At 32.7% G+C, this 22,006-nt stretch overlaps 3 protein-coding genes across 3 annotated transcripts; all 3 read right to left on the bottom strand.

Moving 5' to 3' along the window:
• Nucleotides 1–3,365: 3,365 nt before the first annotated feature.
• Nucleotides 3,366–4,386, bottom strand: LOC119684551 (antigen 5 like allergen Cul n 1-like). Its single transcript, XM_038098610.1, has 3 exons — nucleotides 4,174–4,386; nucleotides 3,710–4,104; nucleotides 3,366–3,647 (listed from the first exon to the last, which is right to left on the bottom strand). The coding sequence occupies exons 1-3, from the start codon at nucleotides 4,327–4,329 to the stop codon at nucleotides 3,392–3,394; spliced, it is 807 nt and encodes a 268-aa protein (XP_037954538.1). The 5' UTR covers nucleotides 4,330–4,386; the 3' UTR covers nucleotides 3,366–3,391.
• A 3,048-nt stretch (nucleotides 4,387–7,434) lies between these two features.
• On the bottom strand, nucleotides 7,435–13,842 carry LOC119684738 (protein PTHB1-like). Its single transcript, XM_038098846.1, has 10 exons — nucleotides 13,565–13,842; nucleotides 13,134–13,499; nucleotides 10,740–10,847; nucleotides 10,324–10,457; nucleotides 9,592–10,259; nucleotides 9,260–9,525; nucleotides 8,953–9,187; nucleotides 8,192–8,358; nucleotides 8,011–8,140; nucleotides 7,435–7,944 (listed from the first exon to the last, which is right to left on the bottom strand). The coding sequence occupies exons 1-10, from the start codon at nucleotides 13,840–13,842 to the stop codon at nucleotides 7,435–7,437; spliced, it is 2,862 nt and encodes a 953-aa protein (XP_037954774.1).
• Nucleotides 13,843–17,721: 3,879 nt separating this feature from the next.
• On the bottom strand, nucleotides 17,722–21,369 carry LOC119678068 (helicase domino-like). Its single transcript, XM_038089719.1, has 2 exons — nucleotides 18,297–21,369; nucleotides 17,722–18,232 (listed from the first exon to the last, which is right to left on the bottom strand). The coding sequence occupies exons 1-2, from the start codon at nucleotides 21,354–21,356 to the stop codon at nucleotides 17,792–17,794; spliced, it is 3,501 nt and encodes a 1,166-aa protein (XP_037945647.1). The 5' UTR covers nucleotides 21,357–21,369; the 3' UTR covers nucleotides 17,722–17,791.
• Between the last annotated feature and the right edge of the window lie 637 nt (nucleotides 21,370–22,006).

Raw genomic sequence — 22,006 nt, 5'->3', positions numbered from 1 at the left:
ATGCTAGCAATACAACTGTATCAGCACATGACTCAACCCCCCAATAAATTTTTATTAGACTATTTGGTTTTCAACTCTTTTATTGAATTTTTTTTATGACCTCAATCCTTATGAGTCACTCTCTTCAAATCAGTTATTTGCCTAAAACTCTTTCAAACCGATGGTTTTCTATCATCGCAGTACACTCAAAACTATAATTACAAAAGCAACTGATGCAAACTTATTGGATAATTGATCATGCTGAAGTCCCGGATGGTGACGCATTAGAATGCTATCAATTTAGCGATATCACCAAAATAAAATTATAGTGATACTTTTACATACACTTTTCAAATTATAAAAACATATTTATATAAAACGTATATTTGAACTTCATTTCGATCCGATCGGTCCTGGTTGAAACTCTGTACAAACTGACTATTCAAATACCTCTTAATTTTATATAAAATTTTCAGACTTATAAACGAATTTTTACCACATTTGAATGGTAAGAATCATACCAACTTACGTTTCCGATAGAAGATTTTATATAAGAAACTAATTTATTTACTAATATATACATCCTATCTAAAATATTCATTTAAGTATATGCAATCCATCGGTACAGATCTACCCCCAGCTGCTATAGCCTTCAATGGATTAAGCGTTCTTATAAAATGTCCATTTTTATATTAGTTCCAATTAAACATAATGAATAATATTAATGCAATTTTGGATCTATATGATCTATGGATCTATATGGTTATATGAAATTTTGGATCTAAAATAAATTTTAAATAATGGAAAATAATATTTATTTTAATTTCTTTCAAACTAAAACTCACTGTGATGTTTTAAAATTATCATTGGTAATCAAAAATTGGTTTCGTTGGTTTAATTGGTCGAAGCACATATCAACATATGTCAATATATTTGTTAAAATTTGTAAAAAAAAATTTTAAATTAAATAACAAGTAACTTAATTTAAAATTATTTTATTACATACTAGTTTCAAAACAATTGCCTCAAAAAGCTTCAATTTTTGCAATAAAAATTAATTTTATAGTTCCAATGACTTATTGATAATCTCGATATAAAAACGAGAAAAGATTCCTTGAGGGCATATCTAGTGAGTTTAGAATGTTAAGTTTTAGATCACTTTTTTTGACTCTTTTGAACTTGTAATATTCAAAGTTAGTATTATGTTTTAGTAGGTGGAACATAATGTGTTCATTTTAAATCTGACTCTTGTATGTAAAAGTATTCTGTATCTTTTATACATGTTAAATATATGTTTTCAAAATTTTTGCTGGTGCATTGATGTATCATGAGAATTGTTGATCTCACCCCAATACTTGTAGTGAGATGTTATTTTGGACTTCTAAAAGTATCTGAAATCTTACCATATTTTTGTAGTCAAATTTCTTTTATAGTTTTTGTCTGTTTTTTTTTTTTAAATCTAGAGGTGGTGGTTAAAAATTTGTTTTTTCTTGTAGGTGCCTCATCTGCATCGATCATGGGCTAACATAATCCGTATCCTTGTCATGTTTGTACCTTTCCGAAAGAGCGGTTCCCCAGAACACGCCTTCGTGGCATAATCAATTTTAGCAAACACTTATTTTCTGGATATCTTTATATATACACAAAGTATTCCATTTTTAATCGTTTCAACGTCGAGTATATAATCTAATATTTTTTTCTTTGTTCTTTCATAAAAACACTACTAAATACTACTCAAACCAACACGGTAAAAGCATACATCTATAGCAGCAGTCGATTCGAAGATTGCAGTTTATTCATAGCAGCAACAGATATTGTTCACGCTTATTTCGGGTTTGTGAAGTAAAGGAGAAAAAACGTCGAAGTTCATTTTTTTTTTAAATAAATAATAATTCTTATTTGATTATAACGACAACTTCGAGAACAAAACGCTGTTCCTTTTTTGTAAAATTCTTGCCTTCTCGATTCAAACGCCTACTGTATTAGAATCATCCCATTCATTAAACTGTCATCCTAGATAAGTATATTTGTCGACAATGTTTTTGCTATACCCGAACCAATGTAATCAGATATTTGGGAATAGTACTAAATACAATGAATTCTAATTTTTACTAGATTTTAATAGAACTTTTTGTATTCTGAACTATAATATAGTAACTGACTTACTATTTCTTCCGTTTATGCATCAGTGCTGGGCATTCTCTTAGCACATGATATACAGTTTTTCTCTCTTCTCAACAATATCTGCATTCTGAGTTTAATTGGATTCCTAACTTTGTTAGGTTATTATTCAATATACAGTGACCGATTAGTAATCTCGTTATAATTCTTAAGTTATTCTTTGTTTGTTCTATAGAATCCTTGAAGCGCTTAAGGTTATAAGTCCCTAAAAGCATTTCAAATTGTGATAGTCTTAATAGCCCTTCCCAATACAGTTCTCTTTCCTTTTCCTTAGCGCCGTTGATAAGAAGGGATAGAGTTCCTTTTGCCTAGACCGCAGCAGAGTTCTAGGCCTATTATTATTGAAGCCACGCCTCTTCTTTCGAGTTTGTTTGCCATTTCATTACCTTGGATACCAGCATGCTGCGGAATCCGTATTAAGTGCACCTGATTGTTCTAGTCAAGCATATTCAGCTTGTCAATGCACTCCCATACCAGTTTGGATGTCACGTGATAGGATATGAGTGCCTTTATAGCTGCCTGGCTGTCAGTATTGCAATTTTACGGTTCCGGTAGTTGCTTTCAAGGTTGAACCTGACGCATCTACCTATTGCGTACATTTTCGTTTTAAAGTCAAACGATTTTTGGAAAGATCTTTTTGTCATATACTTTACACTGTAATATACTTCTCTTGGAAAAGAAGTACATTTTTGTCAGTTTCAATGATCGAGTAGTAATCAGTACTGCAGCTGAGTTTGCAATCAATTTCGTTGACTTTGCTTTCTAGCTTCAAGGTTTCGGTCATTGTAGCCTAATTATTAGGATTACTATTAAATATCATTTGAAAGTTCTATAATTATTTTAATTGCATTGAACGTGGTTTATGAGCTGATCGCTTTCCGTTTATCTATGTTCACCAGTAATACTTGACAAGTATTATTAATAGTTCCAACGGATATTTTTCGTTCCCTTCTTGATTTATTTTATTGAATTTTTTTGATCTATTCATATTATTAAGAATAAACTAATAACTCATAAAACTCTTTTAAACTGCTTTTCTTGATTAATATTATTGTAGATTTCTACAAAATTCTTTTCGTTCCCTTGTTCGAAAAAAATATCTTCTGTTGATCGATCTTCTGTTTTATAGATCATAAATGAACTATTCTTACTATTCGAAATGCAATAATAACTCATACAACTCAAGTTTTTAAATTGTAAAATAATTTATTTTTATTAATTAATTTATTTATTAACTATAATTAGGATTCATTTTTTCTTCAATTGAACACAATGAAGGATAAAAAGGATTAGAGCCAGTTTCACATTCAGAAGCAGGCTCACCCACACGGTACACTTCTGCACCCACAGCATAGACACTACCATAATTACAAGCTGTATTGTATATGTACAAGAATGGATATTCAGCATGGGTGTACCGCACCATGGCGCAACCAACATGAGTATTTCGATCAATCACAGTTTCAACAAAATGTCCATATTCCTCACTGAAATATATAAAAACAGACTATAGAAATTTAAATATATGTAAAGATTTTAAAACACTTACAAATTAGATGCAACACGAAACTTGCTAATGTAACTACTATCAATCAAAGGATATTCACCAAACCATAAACCCATTGATTGTAATAAAAGATCAGTAATATTTGTTGGAAGATCATGTTGACGATCAACACCTGATAAATTTTGTCCGACATTACGGAAGCGATAGGAGTTGTGGCAAGGATCGTGATCCACATAGCAAGCCTTTAAATTTAATGCAGCCAAGTATGCAAGTTCATCATCCCAAATCATCGTTGCCATACGTGAGGCAGGATAATAGCCCGGTAATAGGCCAGCTGCTATAAAGTTGCGTCGTTTGTTGTGCTCATGTAGAATGAATGATCGATAAGGACGTAGGTCTAACATAGTTGTATCTGGTGGGCAACGTTCATTGAAATTCTAAAAGAAAATAGAAAATTTTGTAATAAATTTTATTGTTGTACTGTTGGTCTATATAGTATGTCATACTCCATCATTGTTGCAGGCAATATTTGTTCCGCCGTTGGGACATAATTCTGGATCACACCAAGAAAGTTTTGTACTCGCTGATAATACGGAAAATTTCGTTACATTTGCATATATGAAAATCAAACTAAGTACTTTGAAATACATTTTGTAAGACATTTTTGGTTTGCTACTTGTTCTTGGAGATATATAACACTTAATGGCTTGCTTTTCTGAAGGACTTCGGTTTATATATATACGAAATTTCTCATTATCGAAATTAGTAATTCTTATTAACTAAGTTAAATTTAAGTGAGCTAAATAAATGCCTCGTTTGACAGCGGACAAGTGTTCATCTTTTTTTATAATTAATATTTTCATTTTAATTTGACAGGCACAGGTTCGCAATTACATCAAATGTGCATCGTAATTAATATGTGTGAATAATTAACAATGCAATGAGAATTAAAAATGGAAGCGATTTTTTATACTTAAATCAATAAAAATAATGTAAAAAAATTCATTTTAATTTCCGCTCATAAACAATCGAAAATTTCGCTTGAAGCTTGAATTGTTCCCATTCACATGTGTTAAAGTTAATTCAGAATTTTTTATTACCAAAAACTTCAAACGAAAACAAAACACTTTTTCGATCCTACAACCCAAAATCTGATCTTTTTTATAATGAAAAAAAAACTCGTCAAAAAAACATTTTCAAAAAACGTGATCACTTTTTATAAACACTTTTTTTTATTTATTTTGTTTGTACTTATTATTATATTGTCATTAAAAAAGTTTAATGATGATTTTATAATAAAAATAACTGCAAAATATGGAGTAAGGCTCACAACTCAAATTGAGTCATGACTTAAAAATAAATCAAATATTTCAATCAATGGAATAATAAATTTAAATACTGACTCATTATGTTGTAATAGATAAAACCACAATTATTTCCTTAATAAAAAAAGTACTAAATATATATTTATATATATATATATTTGTATTATATTAAAATAAAACATTTATAAGTCCTTATTAATAAAATAAAAATTTCACGTGGTGATAAAACATAACTGACCTTTAAAGTGATTTTTAGGATATAGCAGTACTTCAAACAATTTAAAACAATATATTTATAAACAATATATTATTTATATTTTTTTATAACTTTATATATATGTTCACCACATATCTAAGTCACCAACTAGATAAACTTGTACGACTTCAATCAAGAACACAACAACAATGATCTTCCTAAAGACCCACCATCCATAAATACTCTAAAAACCAACCTTGCGACTACACAGGCTAGACTTAAGAAAGATTTTTGCATATAGTTTTAGAATATATATTTTTTTATAGACTTTATTTAATTATTTTAATTAAAGAAAACTTGAAAGACTTTTATTTTCTATATTTCTTCATTTGATCTATTATTTATTTAAACTGCTGGTCGAAACACGACTTTATAATTCGAGTACACTTTTATAATTGAAAGCTTTAAGCATTAATTCTACAAAAAATAGGTGTTATTTCATCCTTGTAGAAATAGTTCGTGTCGCATTGCCACATTATGTTACTCCTGTTATTCATGATACTTATATATAGCATATTATACTCTCACTTTTTCACTCACACACACAAATTTTTGTTTGCAAACTAAATGCCTAAATCCCGATAAACACAAAGACCTTTTTGATATCATCCGGAATTCGAGTACAATTCACCAAAAATTTCAAACGACAGGTTCGCTTGAACCTAAATTGAGTTCGCCGGAATGACTTTAATTGTTTATAACTTTCAAAACCTATACTTATTCTTCTTAATCTTTTTCGACGCCTTTAAAGAACTCTCCTGTCGATACAATACACTTATACCAGCGTTTCTTCCAAGCCCGTTCCTTTTAAGATATATATTAAAGATGATTTTCGGAATTGCCTTTAAAGCGCACAAGGATTTGGTTTTTACCTTTTAAATAGTAACGAAATAGTTTACTTACAGTGGCTATATTGAGCTTAAAAATAGCTAGAAGTCACATGGTGAATACAATAGATCAAAAGAGTCTGAGCTTCTAAATCGTAGTGGATTATAGTGCTAAAACAAAGAATTGTATGTTCATAATTCTGGCCTCTCTTTGTAAGTAGTTCTACGTAAACATTACATTACGCTTAATTATTATTCTCTGTTAACAGAGAGTCCTGTTCCAGCGAAAGAAATTAACAATGGATCAAATCACGATAATTTAAGAAAACTGTTAAAATCACTGTAATATTTAAACTACTTTAGCGTAATGTTTTGGGGTTGATTAATTTCTTGCACTGTTTGGCTTTAGTGGACGTCTGGTCATATGCATAGATCTAATTCTTATCTCCAGTTAATATACATTTCATTTCATTCTGTTACTCAGAAAACATTATTCGACGAAAGACGCTGTTTTTCAAAAATATTAATTATTTTTGACAACAAACGAGATTATAAACAAAACAAAACATCTCTTAAAATGTTCTGGACTTATCTAAATGATCCAAATCAATTATTAACACTATCTTTGATGTGTTTTAAGAATGCCAAAAAACCAACTTTTTTCATTTTCTTATTAAGTTCTTCATAACTTAATGTTGATGGCCATCTAGCGTGGATCTTGTATTTAACGCTTTCTCTGCCTTCTTCGAATTATTGAGACCATTTGTAAAAATTTTCTTATGACATAGTCAGATTCGGTAAACCTATTACCAAAACATCAGTTAAGAAAAAGGGTTTGTGGTGATGATTTTTTTATTCAGTGACGGAAGTCGCGAATAGTATACATCTTACCACTTTTTCCATACATCCAACTACTTGATCTTTGAAATATTTATCACAAAGCACTATAAGTTGATACAGAAATTATTGTCTAACACCACGAATCTTTGGTTACTGTCCTTTAGTAAGCTAAAAGAAAATATTTCTAAGAGCATGGTAAAGAACCGATAGGACTCTTTTCACCTAATAGAAGCTAAAACGCAAGGTTTATAGTAATTTAAACTAATCGATTTTTCTTAAATAATTAACTTAAATTAAAGAAATTATTGACAATATCAATAATTCGATATGTGCCAATACATCTAGGGATATAGACATTACCTGTACCTATGAATTGTAAAAGTCTTGAAGATATTGATGAATTCGAGATAAAAATATATTTTCGTTTCTGGTGCAAATAACAAAAAAAATTAGGTACATGAATTAAAAAATATTTTAAAGACGTATTCAAGTTATTTTAAATAAATATTCATTTTGAAACTACCACCAAATACCCAAATCACTAAACAATTCTTCATTGGAGGGTATTTCATAGTTTTCATTAACCCAGTCTGACGTATTTTCAGAAGATTTTTCCTCTTCTTTACTACCATAGTCTTTCTTATAACCAACTTCACGCAAATCCTCTTCATCATATTCATTACCATCATCCTGCACAGTTTCTAATGTACTGCGATGTAAAGTACTGGACTTATCAACTTGTGCTACCATAGGGTCTGAACTTCCAGTACTGTCATTATTATCAAGCAACGGTGCAAGATCATCACGATGACTTTTATTAGATGTGTTCCTGTTAAGATCTACTCTTGATGCGAGACGTACAATACGATCAAAAAAAATTGCAAAATGACGCCTAAAGCGTCCATAATCAAAACTCGGTTGTGCGGTGGTTTTATCGTCAACGCCATTAGCATTAGAGTTCTTGTTTCTAGTTAAAGGACCATAATGATGTAACATATCAATACCAGGTGACATTGACTCTTCCCAGCTCTATAAATGTATAGCATAAATTATTTACTATGGACAAATTTGCAAATGTTGTATTTTACAAATTACCACTTCAGTCCAGTCTTCCACTGGAGTGCATAACACTGACGATACTACATTTACGATTTTCTCTTCCATACAAAGACAGGATAACACTAATGTTGTAGTTGCGATAGAGCAAGTAAGGTCACAGCGTTGCCTGTTGTGATATAATTATTAATATAATGCCTAAAATTTATGGAATATTTACTTCTTTTCATCCTTGCGCAATTCTACTAGTTTGTCTCCTTCAATGATCAGGTGATCATAATTTTCTTCAATTTGCATTTGCAGTGTTTCTTTGGGTTCATCTGTCGATTTCTCCTGTAATTCCCGTTGTAGTGATTTAAATTGCAACCAAAGTTCATCCAATTCCGCCTTTATACCAAACATTTATATCTTTTAAAAACTTTCAACTATAATATAAACATTTTGTCAAGATTCATATTTCTGTGGCGCCCCGATTTAACAGTGAATTTGACTTAAACTGTATTTTCTAAGCAACTTTTTTTATTAAGCTATATGCCGTTATAGCCTTTATACAATATGCTTTTTCACATTGATTACGCTCACAAAAACTATACACACCATATAACACCAACTGGTATAATGTAGAATTTACATTAATGACAAAAATAACTAGTAAGGACTATCTACTCTAGCGGCCTCCTTTTTTAGGAGATCTTCGTTAACTCTAAGACCTCCCATTAAATAAAATTTGAAGCTTTCCCAATGGTTTAAGATGATTTGAAATCTCTGAGTTTTTTCCTTATACGGTAACACAATAGGCCAATGCACCTAAGTGAATCCCTTTGAAGCGCCGCTAGTACCTAATCTAACCTAACGATCTAGCGAATCTGCTTGCTGTTTAAGATTTTCATTGTAAAATTTTCATATAACCTAGAACTCCTGAAATTCCTTGTTCAATTAGAGAGCTATAGAAATAGAAATCGTGCCAGTAGTTTTACTTACAGTTTGTTTTCTGATATTTTCTTCAGTTTCGTGGTGCATATCTATTCGATGTAAGATATGCTGACTAGGTAAAAACGGAGTTGCCACAATACAATGCGTATTACGATTAATAGCTCCTTTAATTTTTCCTTTTTTGATTTTTTCTAAACTTTCTTTACTTTTCTCGTTCTCCAATGTCACAGTTATTAATCGCTCTAAAATCATGGGAAACGTTTCCAAACAGTCCGATTGAATTCTATCAAAAGAATATGAATATCAAATAAATTATTCAAATTAAATAACGTTTTGCTAAAAAAAAATAAATTACCTCAGACGATCCGAATTTTTAGCTGCAACAACAGTTACTATCTCATCCGACTTATCATCAGCGGGACATAGAAGTACTAGACCAATAGCTTGAGCATCACTTTCCGAGGATGTAAATTCCGGAAAAAATGTCGCTAATAATGGGGTGGGTAGTTTAGTTTTCAAGTCAAAAGTAAATTTGATAGCAGCAGCTTTTTGTGGTGCTCTGGTTTTGAAGAACATACTCAGTGGTAAATATGCTGTTTTTTGAATAACACGTGGTATTCCCTTTCCAAATAGATCATAAAAAATATTTGGTAATGAAAATTTCTATAAAATTAATATAAAGTGTACCTTAGGCGTTATAAAGGAAATAACCACATCGACCCGGGTGGAGTGTACATGTAACAGTTCCGCAATATAAAAATCAAATTCTATAGTCTTGTTCGTACCTGCCGCCATATCATTGTAGGTAATAGTTTCCTGTGTACAACGTATGCCTTCTGGTGTACTAAATGTTATTTGTAATTCAGCCAACTCGATTTTACACTTAAGTTTTAATGCTCCACCACATGCCGGAAGTTCCTTAAGTGCTACATCAGCTGGTATGTCAAGAAGTATATCATCTATATCATCTTTGATTTCTTTATCAATTGAAAAGTGTACTCGAACATTTTCATAGGCACGTTGATTTAATGCTTCCATATCTCTGGTGTCAACTGCTTCTTTAATTTCATCTTCAAGTTGCATAAGATCTTTGTGCGCTTGATTAAATTTAATTTCAGTTTGTTCCAATGGCGGTACTTGAAAAACGTAAGGTTCAGAACCCAAATAACCAATTAGTAATTGTCCGCTTGGACCTAAGGTTACAATACCACCAGGCAACCCATGCAAATTGGAGCGTTGTATAGCAACTGGTGCCACATTATTATATTGTGCTGCCCATAAAATATTAGCGTCTTCATATATAAATAGCTTGGCACTATCCGATACAATAACAGTTTTCAATCGTGCATTTGGTTCTTAAGTAGTGAATTGAAGAAAATGCGTTTAATTTTTAAAGTCAAAATTATTTATCTGACTTACCCCAATAATATCCCACAAGAAATGTATAGAAACATTTTGGTACATAATCTAATTTAAGTATAAACTCTAACGTTCCATTATCTCGCAAACTGATAAAATTTCTTTCACCCAACACCATTATAGTTGCATATTCCCTGTTAAGATAACAATTTTTTAATTGGTATATATCTTTAGATTACAGTTTGATTCTAAACTAATGACAGTTATGGTAAGCTCTTCATAATTTAATACCAAATTTTACTATCTTTACTCAAATGACAATGATCAATCAAGTCCTCAAGTTTTAGTCCTCTTTCTTAGTTCGTCAAAATCAAAATGGTACTTCGCTTCCGGTTAAATCATTTCTTGGAAATCACTGTACTACGTTTTAATTTTACCAAACTAAATATTATATCAACAATTTCTTTTGTACTTACTCTTTTGCTTGAACTACGCTTATATCGATAATGCCTTCCCCTAGACATACAGACCAAATTGATTGAAAATTGGATTTATTTATTGAAGAATGCGCCAAATCTTGATACCTGAAATAACAATATATAAAAAATTTGGTTTATAAAGTTTCTGCTCAAAAAGTACTCGGATTTTGTAAATAAAACAAACAAATTTAAATTTTATTCCAAATTTATTTTATCTCCTTCAAAATATGCTCCATCTAAAGCGATACATATGCCAACGCTAAACCCAATCTTCCATACACTTTACATAGGCACGTGAAGGTGTGACTTTTAGTTCGTTCAGCGAATTCTCTTTTACCGATTCGATCGACTCAAAACGCTTACCACGACGGGACAATTTGAGTTTCGGGCACAGTAAAAAGTCGCATGGATCCAGATCTGGCGAATATGGTGCCTGAGCGATGACAGTGGTTTGGTCAAAAAATCGCATACAGCAAGAATTTTCCTTAGTAATAATCGCTAAACGCGTTTGAGGTAGTCTCACATTAACAGCTGCTGTAAACAAACTAATTGACAAATGGCGCTCAAATTTGTAACATAGTCAAGAAAGGGTGTACCAACATAACAAAACAAAAAAATTTTGAAAAAGGTCTATTACTTAAGGAGCAGTTAACAAACAACAAAATCCGGATACTTTTTGAACATATTCGTAATTTTCTTTTTCTGATGAAACAAGATCATTTTTACTACAGAAATAAGGTTGCTGGCGAGTTACCTTTCTGAATTTTTTAACCTACATTATTGTCTTAACAATATGGGTTCGCCTGCAGTGGCAAATTAATGTGGATATGACTCCTCTAGGTACATTCTTTGTGAATGGTAACTCGAAACTCGAAAAGATTTTCTATAGGCATAGTATTTACTTCCTTTGAGAGCCTAAATATCTATTGAATTCTGTTCTATTCTATTATGTATGATGATTTCTGAAAAGCTTACATAGTAATTTCTGCGTGGTTTTAGTTTTTTTAAATTATCCACGATTTTGTAACAGATAATCTTATAGATAATCAGATAAACTTTAAATAAAACTAGCTTTGAGACAATATGTTAGGTTAATGGGACAACTATGCTTACACTTAAAAGCAACTATTGCCTATTGTGCGAGGGTCAATATTTATATTTTGAGCCTTGGCAACATTGATTGTTGTCAGGTATCATCTGACGTTTTCATACGAAAGTTTTATATTATTAAACATAACCTACCATAGTCTTTTTGTCAAAAGATCGTTATTTGTGTTACTTACAGTAATTTGTAAATTGAATGTTCGCGAAAAAATGGAATTAACCCGAAATGGATTATCAAGACAAGAGTGCATTAATCAACTTATTTCCACATTTGGCGATATAGCTCTATCCTTTGTTACTGTGAAACGCTGGTACAATGATTTTAATCGTGGCCACAGTTAGCTCACTGACGAAATTATTGAAGGTCATCCAAAATCAATTGTTCTTCTCAAAAACATTGATGGATACTGCAAGATTTTAATGCGACATACTTCGAAACAAATGGTCGTTTGTTTTTTCATGTGGCAACTATATCTGTATGCAACCGTTTATTTACCAGAAGTCTTCAGTGTAATACGGAAAACAAACAAGCGCCGTCAGACATTCTTTATCTCCATCAAGACAATGCGAGTGCTGACACATCTCGTCTAGCAACCGACTCTTTAAACATAAAAAAAATCGAATTGATAGGTCATCCGCCGTACAGTCCTGAATTGGTACCCAACGATTTCTTCTCGTTCCCGAACGTCAAGAATAAATTGTGTAGATAACGATTTTTGTCAGTGGAGAAGCAGAAATCATGAAGCATATAAAAATAATGTTTTGGAGGTGTCTGAAGAAGATTGGAAATAATGCTTTGAAAAACGCATCCAAAAGGGTATTAATCATAAGGAAAAATACTTCGTGAAATAATAAAACAATTTTCTACGACAAATATTGTTTAGTATTGTTTCATTATTAAGCTCAAAATATAAATAATGACTCTCGTTTCATTATATTTTACTGACCTCAACTTACATAGAGTCTTCTTTTTGAAATTCAACTTATAGAATATACCTATATATGTACCATCAATGCAGATAACATTTTGTGCGAGTTATAAAGTCTAAACAATTCACATATTTAGGAATTCAGAATTCATACCAAAACTGTTATATGGATACAGGATATACCCAGACAAATAATTTCACCTGATTGATAGAATTCTAAAAAAATTGTGAATACGTAGAAATGGATTAAGTCAATTTCTATTGTAGATAAAAAAATTGTTGTCATAAGATAATTACTATTAATGTTTATGAAAATCCACTTTATTTTTATAATTGCTAAAAAGTAAAAAAAACTTACGTATAGCATTCCAAGTTCCATTCGGCACTAAATCGATAAAAACAATCCGTACTTTCGCAGTAAGCTATCGGAGTTGGTAGTGCACGTGGGCCTGGAAAATGACATTCATATAATATTCCATCCTGTTCGTAAAATGTAAGTGTACCATCCAAATGTACAATACAAAAAAATTCACGTCCCTTTACTTGACCAAAATGTCCTTTACAGAAACTGTATGCACCCCGCTCGAACTTGTACTCTGTCAATTGTTGTAGACTTAATTGTGTACCATGTTCTGCTACACCTCCTACCGTTTGAATGTTATAAATGGCAACTGAACGCAAATGCAGAACGGCTAATTGATTGTTGTTTTCATCTCGAATATTACTATAAACAAAAATATACTGTTATCATTTAATTTCATTAATTTCTGTGTATTTAAACATCCTCACCTGCTAAACTTTCCAGCAAAAATACCTAAAATTGGCTCTCCAAGTACTGTTTCCAACAACAAATCCGTAGGCTTAAAACAGTTTTTCTCTTCAATACGATCTGGTTCCAGTGTTGGATAAAAGATACTCAAATGACCACCATGTGAACCAACAACCACATAATCCTTTTCACTTTCCTCCAGACCGAACCGTGCACAAAGTAAACTAGCGACATCGTAGTTTTCATTCAAGTCCGAACACTGAGTTGTCCACCAATTACAAACATTAAATAAAGACATCTGATCGAGGTTTAATTATTATTTTTATCCGTTTATATATTCAAATAGAAAAAATCGTCATTTATATCCTTGGTTTAATAAAATAATATTGTTTTTCGTTTAAAATATTTTTTGTATCGCCATGTTTTCGAGTGGTAGTCTAGGAAACTTATCACAAACAAACTTGAAAATAGAATAACTTCACAATAGAAGGGAACGAGTTTAATGTTTTGAAGAGGGCGTTTAATTTTATTTTTTAATTATTGTTTTGTGAAATATAGTATATAGAGTTTGCTGTAATAAATTTTATTGTACATAGCAAAGGCATTAACCCAACACAACAGTTAGTAGAAATACAACGACAACAACGCCTCATTCAATTTATAATATTGAATAAGTCATAAATATAACAAATAATAACGAAACAATACCATATATACACATACATGGTCTTATTCTAATAATACTTTTGTCAATATAACGACAATAAAACAGCTGATATATAATTTTTTAATTAAAACTATATCCTAATTAAGTATTGTTTCACAATTCATCATGCACCATCTTGCATCCGAGCAGTGTTAATATTTTATTCATGAATCTATCTAGTATGTTTAGTGAAAAACATTCACAAAGTTTTGCACAATAAGGCACTGAGTCTTACTTTTGCATCAGTTACTCTGCATACAAGAGTAGTGATCACAATCAAAACGCGATCTATAAATTACCGGTTTACCATGTTGTAATTATTCAAAGAGATTGGTCTATGCTATATGCATCTGTATGTAATTTGACCACGTTCCCGTAAAACTAAATCCAATACACTCATTGAGTATTTGACCGAAAAGATATCAGTCTTGTGGTACGTTTAGTCACAGGTCATTGCAGATTAGGAAATTATACTAAAAAATTAAATCACTCTTCAATTACATGTATCGCAGCTGTGGGGAAGACGATAAAAAAGCCTCTCATCTGCTTTGTCTGTGCCAAGCTCATGCATAGCGGCGACTCAACACTTTAAGGGCGGGCTACTTTCTTTAAGGATCTTAGTCAACTGCAACGTTTTCCTTTAAATAGCATTTTAAGCTTTGCCAAAGAATCAAGGTAGTTTTACACCCTCGAGTTTGTCCCAATACGGTAACGCAATGCGCCAACAAGAAATGACATTTTTATTTCCTTCTATCTTTTCTAGAAAGCCTTTCTGCACATTCATTATCAAACCATATTAGCACATTAAAAAAAGGCATATTTATCGTCTTCTACACTTTTTACAGTTTTCAAGAGAGTTTTGCGACTGTTAAATGAGGTGTTTTTAGTTAAGTGAAACACGGTCAGAAACTCGGTTGGACCTTATCCAGTTTGAGTTTGTCCGAAGTGGCTGTTAAACGAGATATAAGTGTACTTATATTTATAAAAATAGCTTCAAATCTAAATCTGAAATTTTGATTGGTGTATTGTTTATCATTTAGTTATCCACTGTATTTAAATTAAAAGACACTTTCAGTTTATGTATTTTCTAACAAGATCTTTTTTAGCCGGGCTCGCTTCAACAACCATTCCTGCTCATTTTTTTCTTCTCTTAACTTATTTCACACGCAATCCGCGTAAATCTTTTTCTATCCTTTCAGCCCATTGTGTTTGTCTTGATATCTATCGAGGTGCCTTTACGTTGTCCAACAGTTACAATAACGAGAGCAACTCACGATAGCTAAATTACTGACCTTACATCACCAAACCCAACTAGTAGTACAGTCCCATATCTATACAGAATAATGAATACCATTAATTATTATTAGAAAAAAAGTGCACTGCGACCTAAAAGATCTATTGTGCCCCTTACTCGGGTTAGAGTGTTTCTCCAAGTCCGATTTCTTTAATGAAAGATAATATAGTGCCTACCTTTCCTAGTCTTGAATCTTTATGATCCATGAAATACACTCCTAGGTGTTTCTTCCGCTTGTGCATCAGTGCCGGGTACTCACCAAGCACATGATATGCAGGTAATCTCTCTTCTCTGCAGTCTGGGTTGGATTGAATTTCTAACTTTGATAGGTGATTATAAAATCTACAGTGACCGGTCAATAATTCCGTAATAATGCTTAGTGCCATGCAATCTTTGAAGCGTTAAAGGTTGTAAGTCCCTAACAGCATTTTAAATTGTGAGAATCCTTGTATCCTTTTCCAATAGAGTTCTCTTTCTTTTTCCTCTGCACCATTAATAAGAATAGATGGAGGGAAAATCCAGGGAAAAAAAACGATTTCTTCGTGGGCTACACATGTTCTAACCCAACTTGTTTTAGAGTATAGCTATCACGACTTAAGTTGTCTGTTATTGTCTTGTACCCAATCTGTCGCTCAATTCACCTTCACGTCACACATATGTTCTATTGTAAATTGCACTATCTCCTAACCCAATTAGGCTAGTGTTGCCAATCTCCTGTTTTATACTATTCTCTATCTCATATTAGGTCTGTTCCACCAGCTACTCATAGTAAAACTCGAGTAATACACAAGTAAAATACAAACTGAGAGCGCAACACAAATAAAGTAACAAATTACGCTCTTTACACAGATGTTCATGGAATAGCTTTGTCAGTGCCGCGCAAATAAACCATACAAAAATTTAAATTCAAACCAAAACAGCTGATTCACATATCAACACAATTTTACTTGGAATAAAATGTACGAGTAAAGTCTATGTTGCATTTTCAAATTTCGACAGGGATGTTACGTTCTCATTTACTCGAAAATTTGCTGGTGGATAAACAGTGTTATTCAAAGCTACTACTACTGAAAGTTATTGCATCATTTAAAATCGGCGGTAGGCAATAATTTATATACATTTTTTGATGTGTATGTATTATGTGTTACGAAATACACAGTAATAAATATCAACAAGATTTATATGTTCAAACTTCTTTCCTATTTTATATTATCTTATGTATTCTTTCTCATTATCTTTCTTAAAATTGTTTTTTAATACAATAATTGCTACAACAACTTAATATAAATCTTAAAAATGTGTTAAATGCTATAAATATTTAAACAATACTTAAATTAGTTAAATTTAATTTTCTGCATAATAAAATAATATGAAGATTCCTCAGGTGTATACACATAAATTTTTGCCTCTACTCAACTACAGGTTGAATAAAACTGAAAGATTGCATTGCCCACCTATATTCAAAATCCCATTCTAATTCTCAACTTTTGTCCTGTTGTTGCACCCGCGAGTTTTCAATAACGGTCTGGTTTACGTCCTGGAGCCACTCGATAATTTCAACGAGTAAACACGCTACTCAACACCCACCAAAGATATTTTTTTTTTTTAATTTTAATCTTAAACATGGTGGGCTGCGTAAGCCTTTTAACCGCTAAATAAAGAAGTTATGAATAAAAAAGTATGCTACTTCACAGTTATCGAGAGAGAAGTTGATTTGTGTGAATAATATAAAAATTGTTATTATTCAGATTCTTAAATTATAAAAAGTTGCTTAAAATCCAAGAACCCATTCAAGATAGTACTGGATTCTCAATTTTAAAATCTATACATTAAACATTTTTATTAGCTGAAATATTTTAAATTTAAAAAACCAAATTCATATTATCTTTTCTTTATTTAGTATTTTTTTTTTTTTGTTTTTTTTAGTACGAAATATATAAATAATAAATATTATGTATTCATATCCCGTTCAATATTTTTTAGAAGGAAATGTTTTTTCAACATGGTAATGAAAGGAGTAAAATTATACATCTTTTCTATGTACAGATTACTAGTTTAAAATTTAAGTGACTACCAACTAAGAATAATACTTTAACATTTGTTGTTTCAAAATTGTTTCTTTGTTAAATAGTAACTCATTTAAATTAATTTAAATTCTTTTTTCTTAATATTAATTCTAAATAATTTATTTCTTTTAGTTTTGGCTGTAAAACCAACCAAATAAATTTAAATGAAGTAATTGTAGATTTAATCCTTTTCACTACGTATTTGCATGATTTTTTTCTTCACCAGCGTTCGGACTTGTTGTGTAGTTGGTTGTTGCACAGTTGTTTGTTGTTGGGTACTACTAACGTTGCTACCTGTGCCCTGATTTATTGTCATAACCTCTTGTCCCGAATTACTTGCACCAACGTTTGCAGACATATTAGATGCAACAATGTTTTGTTGTTGTTGCAAAGCTTGTTGTTGAACAACAGCAACTAAATTTCCACTAGCCGTAGTCTGTATACGTACCGGACTTGCATGCCGTTGACTTTGCTGTGCAGCAGCTTGCTGTTGTATGGCATTAATCAGCGCTTGTTGTGTTTGTGATTGACTGCTTCCAGGTGCTACTTTAATTTGACCGCTAGCGACTTGGGCGCGAATATTGTTAGCTGCAATAGCTTGAGCAGATGTTGCAGAAACAACCTAAATAAATAAAAAAATACATTAATATTTAATGTCAAATAATATCATTTTCTATAATATATACCTGTATTTGTCGTTGGTTGGGCTGCGATGCTACCGATACTGGTATAACACGTCCAACACTTGTCTTGCCTAATACTAGGCCAGTAGTAGTTAAACTGCCTTGTTGCCCTTGCCGCATTACCTGTTGAATTTGTTGAACTGTAACAGAACTGGGTAGCGCTTTGGAATTTTGTATATGTAAAAGTTGAGCTTGCACACTTCCTGCACTTTTTTGTGTTGTTATTGATGCTCCAGTATTTAACTGCGCATTACCACTATTACCTTGCTGATTCGATGCAACTGCCGCTGCATTAATCTGAGTTCCAGGAGCGATTTGGGTCATACGATTTATTTTCCTTGAAATACCCAGCTGCTGCTGCATATGCAGTTGACGCATTTGAGATTGATTGGCCATTGTAACTTTTATTTGTCCGCCTGGTTTAAGTTGTGATAGTGCCATATTCACCGTTTGTGGTTGCCCACCAGTGGCAACACTAACTCCGCTTAAACCAGAAGCAGAAGCACCGCTAGATGTTTTAACTAGAGTTGCAATTTGTTGTGGTGTTATTTGTTGAACCTGAGTCTGTTGTGTTTGCCCTTGTGACTGTGATTGTACATTACCAGTTGAAGTGGCTTGGGTGTTCTGCTGTATCTGTACTCCACTCACAGTAGAACCTGATGCAAATATTTGCCCTTGTTGCAGAACCTGCGTTTTAGAATGGCTTCCAATCACCTGTCGTTTTACTAACAACATATCGGTTTCTCCCACCTGTCTAACACCTTGCTTACCAGTACCAACATGTTTTATAAATTGCGCTCGACCCGTATTTTGTGCAACATGCACGGTTGCCACGGAAGAGGTACCTCCGCTAGGAGTAGTGACAACACTGGATGATGGTACCGATGCCACAGCTACCTTTTGTCCTTGAACCTGCACTGCTGTTGTCACAGCAGAAGCCTGCATAATATTACCTTGTATAATAGTGCCTGCAGCATTGAGTAAAGCAGTTTGGCCACCAGCAGTTTGGACTGATTGAGTGCCTTGTGAAGAACTAGATTGTAGTACTTTAACTCCTTGTCTTTGACGATAGAGCTGTATATGTGCTTGCTGGTTACCACTACTAGATGTTGGTGTAAGTTTAGCAGTTTGTTGTAAGGAACTCACTGGTATACTTTTGGCAACCACTTGTTGCGAACCACTCGACATAGAAGCTGCTAAACGCAATTGAGCTGCTTGGAATTGTGCAGGCGTAACATTCTGTCCTAAATTTGGCATCGAAACTATTGTGGGACTTGGATTACCTGAACGCTGTTGCAAAACAACATCCTGCAAAGTACCAGACGTAGCAGCTACTATGCGTTGTGCTCGCAATGTGGAAGCATTAAGTGTAGTAACAGTACCAGCATTCGGTTGCAAATTGGAGGAAGTAGTTAAAACGGTACCTACATTTGCTAGTTGAGATACGGGAACCACTTGTTGTATCGATTGCGGCAAAGTTTGTACAATGCTTCCAACTTGCGTTGAATTGGAAACAATGGATGATTGTTGGGTGTGATGTGATTGTTGCACATTTGAAGATATTGTCTGCACTGGAGTTGTGAGCACTACAGATACTGAAGCTGGAGCTCCAACCAAATTACCACCGCTTGCAGATTGTAATTGTACATGTTGAGTTCCTGTTGTTGTATTTTGTTGTGCCAACATTTGACTGGTAGCAATTAATCCTGATGGTTGAGCTACAATTGCCTTTACTATTTGCGCAGCTCCAGAATGGCCACGTAGAACTTGTGTTTGATTCTGCACAGTATTGCTAGTAATTGACGTTTGTTGTTGTAATTGTTGTGATAAGTTCCCTGCATGTTGTAGCACAATTGCAGTTGCTGTGGATTGCTGTTGGCCACCTGCAATGCCAGTATTGGATATGTGTTGAATTTGAAGCTGCTGTGTGTGCAACTGCGCAGGCGCTGAAGGTGTAACAGCATTTTGCTGTTGCACAAGTTCCTGTATTTGTTGCTGCTGGTTGGCTTGTACTAATTGATGCTGCACTGATGCTATTTGTTGCTGTTGCTGCGTATGCGCTGTTTGCGCTGTTTGAGTAGGTACAGTAACTTGCTGCTGATGCGTACTTTGGCCAGCGGCTGTAGGTGGAGGTGGAGGCGGTAAATGACTACGTTGCTTTTCACGATATTTATTTACTTTCATTGCTGCGATATTTAAAGGACTTATTGGCTGATCGTAGCTAGTAACGCCAAGTTCTTGCAAAACTTCTAAATGTTTTGGATTCATTGTAGTTGGGTTTGAAAAATGACGTTTTGGAGGTGGAGCTTTTTTCAGATATGCAGCCTTAATGCAATCAAATCGTGAACGCATCATTTTAGTAAATGACATATTGTTGTCATTTATAAATAATTGTGTAGTTCTTAAGTAACGAAGTGGACCTTTGAGATAATCTACTTTAATAGCATTTTTCATTTTTTTCTGTTTCTTTGGACTGTCGCTAGCTTTTCCTTCCTCACGTGGCTGTATGACTGTCTCGTAACGCCAACGGCATTGCTTAGCGGAACGGTGTGTCCTAGTGCAACTATTAACAATCTCTGCAACTAAATCCCAATTGGGTGTATGACCAGGTGACAATACCATTAAATTGCAGGGTAAGCCTTGTATATTTACTAAAACATTTAAAATGGTTAAGTCTTCTAAAATACTCCATTCCCCTATACAATCAGGTTCAGATGCCGGTTTAGGAGTAATTTGAGGTTTAAGCCCGGCCACTTGAACATTGGGTTTAAAAACTCCTCTATGACGCTGACTTTTAAGATCTCGTCGAATGCGAGCTATTGCTGTAGAAGGTTTATCAAAGAGAGAACGAGGTGCATAATAGTTATCCTCTTTACGTATTTTTGTGGAACGACGACCATCTGCATGTAATCCAGCTTCTGCCCGAGAACGTTTGTATTCCCGTTTGACATAAATTGGTGGTAGATCTATATCTGGAATAGTATCCATTTCATACATGAATGATAATGAATAATCAATATAAATATCATTTTCGTCCTGGGGCGGAGTCGGAGGGCACCACATCTATAAACAAATTACAAAGAATAGAATAATATTTTGTTCTAATTTTTTTATTTGTAGAAATTTTATTTAATAAAAATATTTCAAAAATTCGTAATAATATAAAAAACCTTAACATCGTTCAAAAGATCTACTATTATACTTATAATTAAAACGATTTTAACTTATCGCCAAATGGTTTCTAATCTTAATATATTTTTTTTTTTAATTTTCATAGAATTTTTGGGATTAAAATGTAAAACTGTTAGTAAAAAGTCACAGTATTTAAAAATTAGCTAAGATTAAAAATAATGGAAAATTAAAATTAGAAAGAATAGAATAGAAAGAAAAATTGATTACAATAGAAATGATTTTCTTATTTAATACTACAATCTTCAATAGTCTATTATACATACAGATAATACTCAGCAACTGCCATAGAAATTATACTACTTCGCATAAGTTACAACTTTTAGTCTTTTAAATAAAATTATTTGGTATCAATCAATGTATATCATTTATCATGTATAAGCAAACAACTCAAATCTCATCAACTAACATCAAAGCTGTGTCAAATCAATAAAGCATACATTCTATATGTTCCGAGTGTAGTGATCTAGTGTATATGATCCAGTGCAGTGAAAAAATAGATATGCTAGCAAACAATGAAATGG

The sequence above is a fragment of the Teleopsis dalmanni genome, chromosome 2, assembly GCF_002237135.1.
Source record: "Teleopsis dalmanni isolate 2A chromosome 2, ASM223713v2, whole genome shotgun sequence".
In the NCBI taxonomy this organism is placed as follows: Eukaryota; Metazoa; Arthropoda; class Insecta; order Diptera; family Diopsidae; genus Teleopsis; species Teleopsis dalmanni.
Note: the sequence above shows the minus strand (reverse complement) of the source record. Positions and strands in the feature narration are given on the sequence as shown.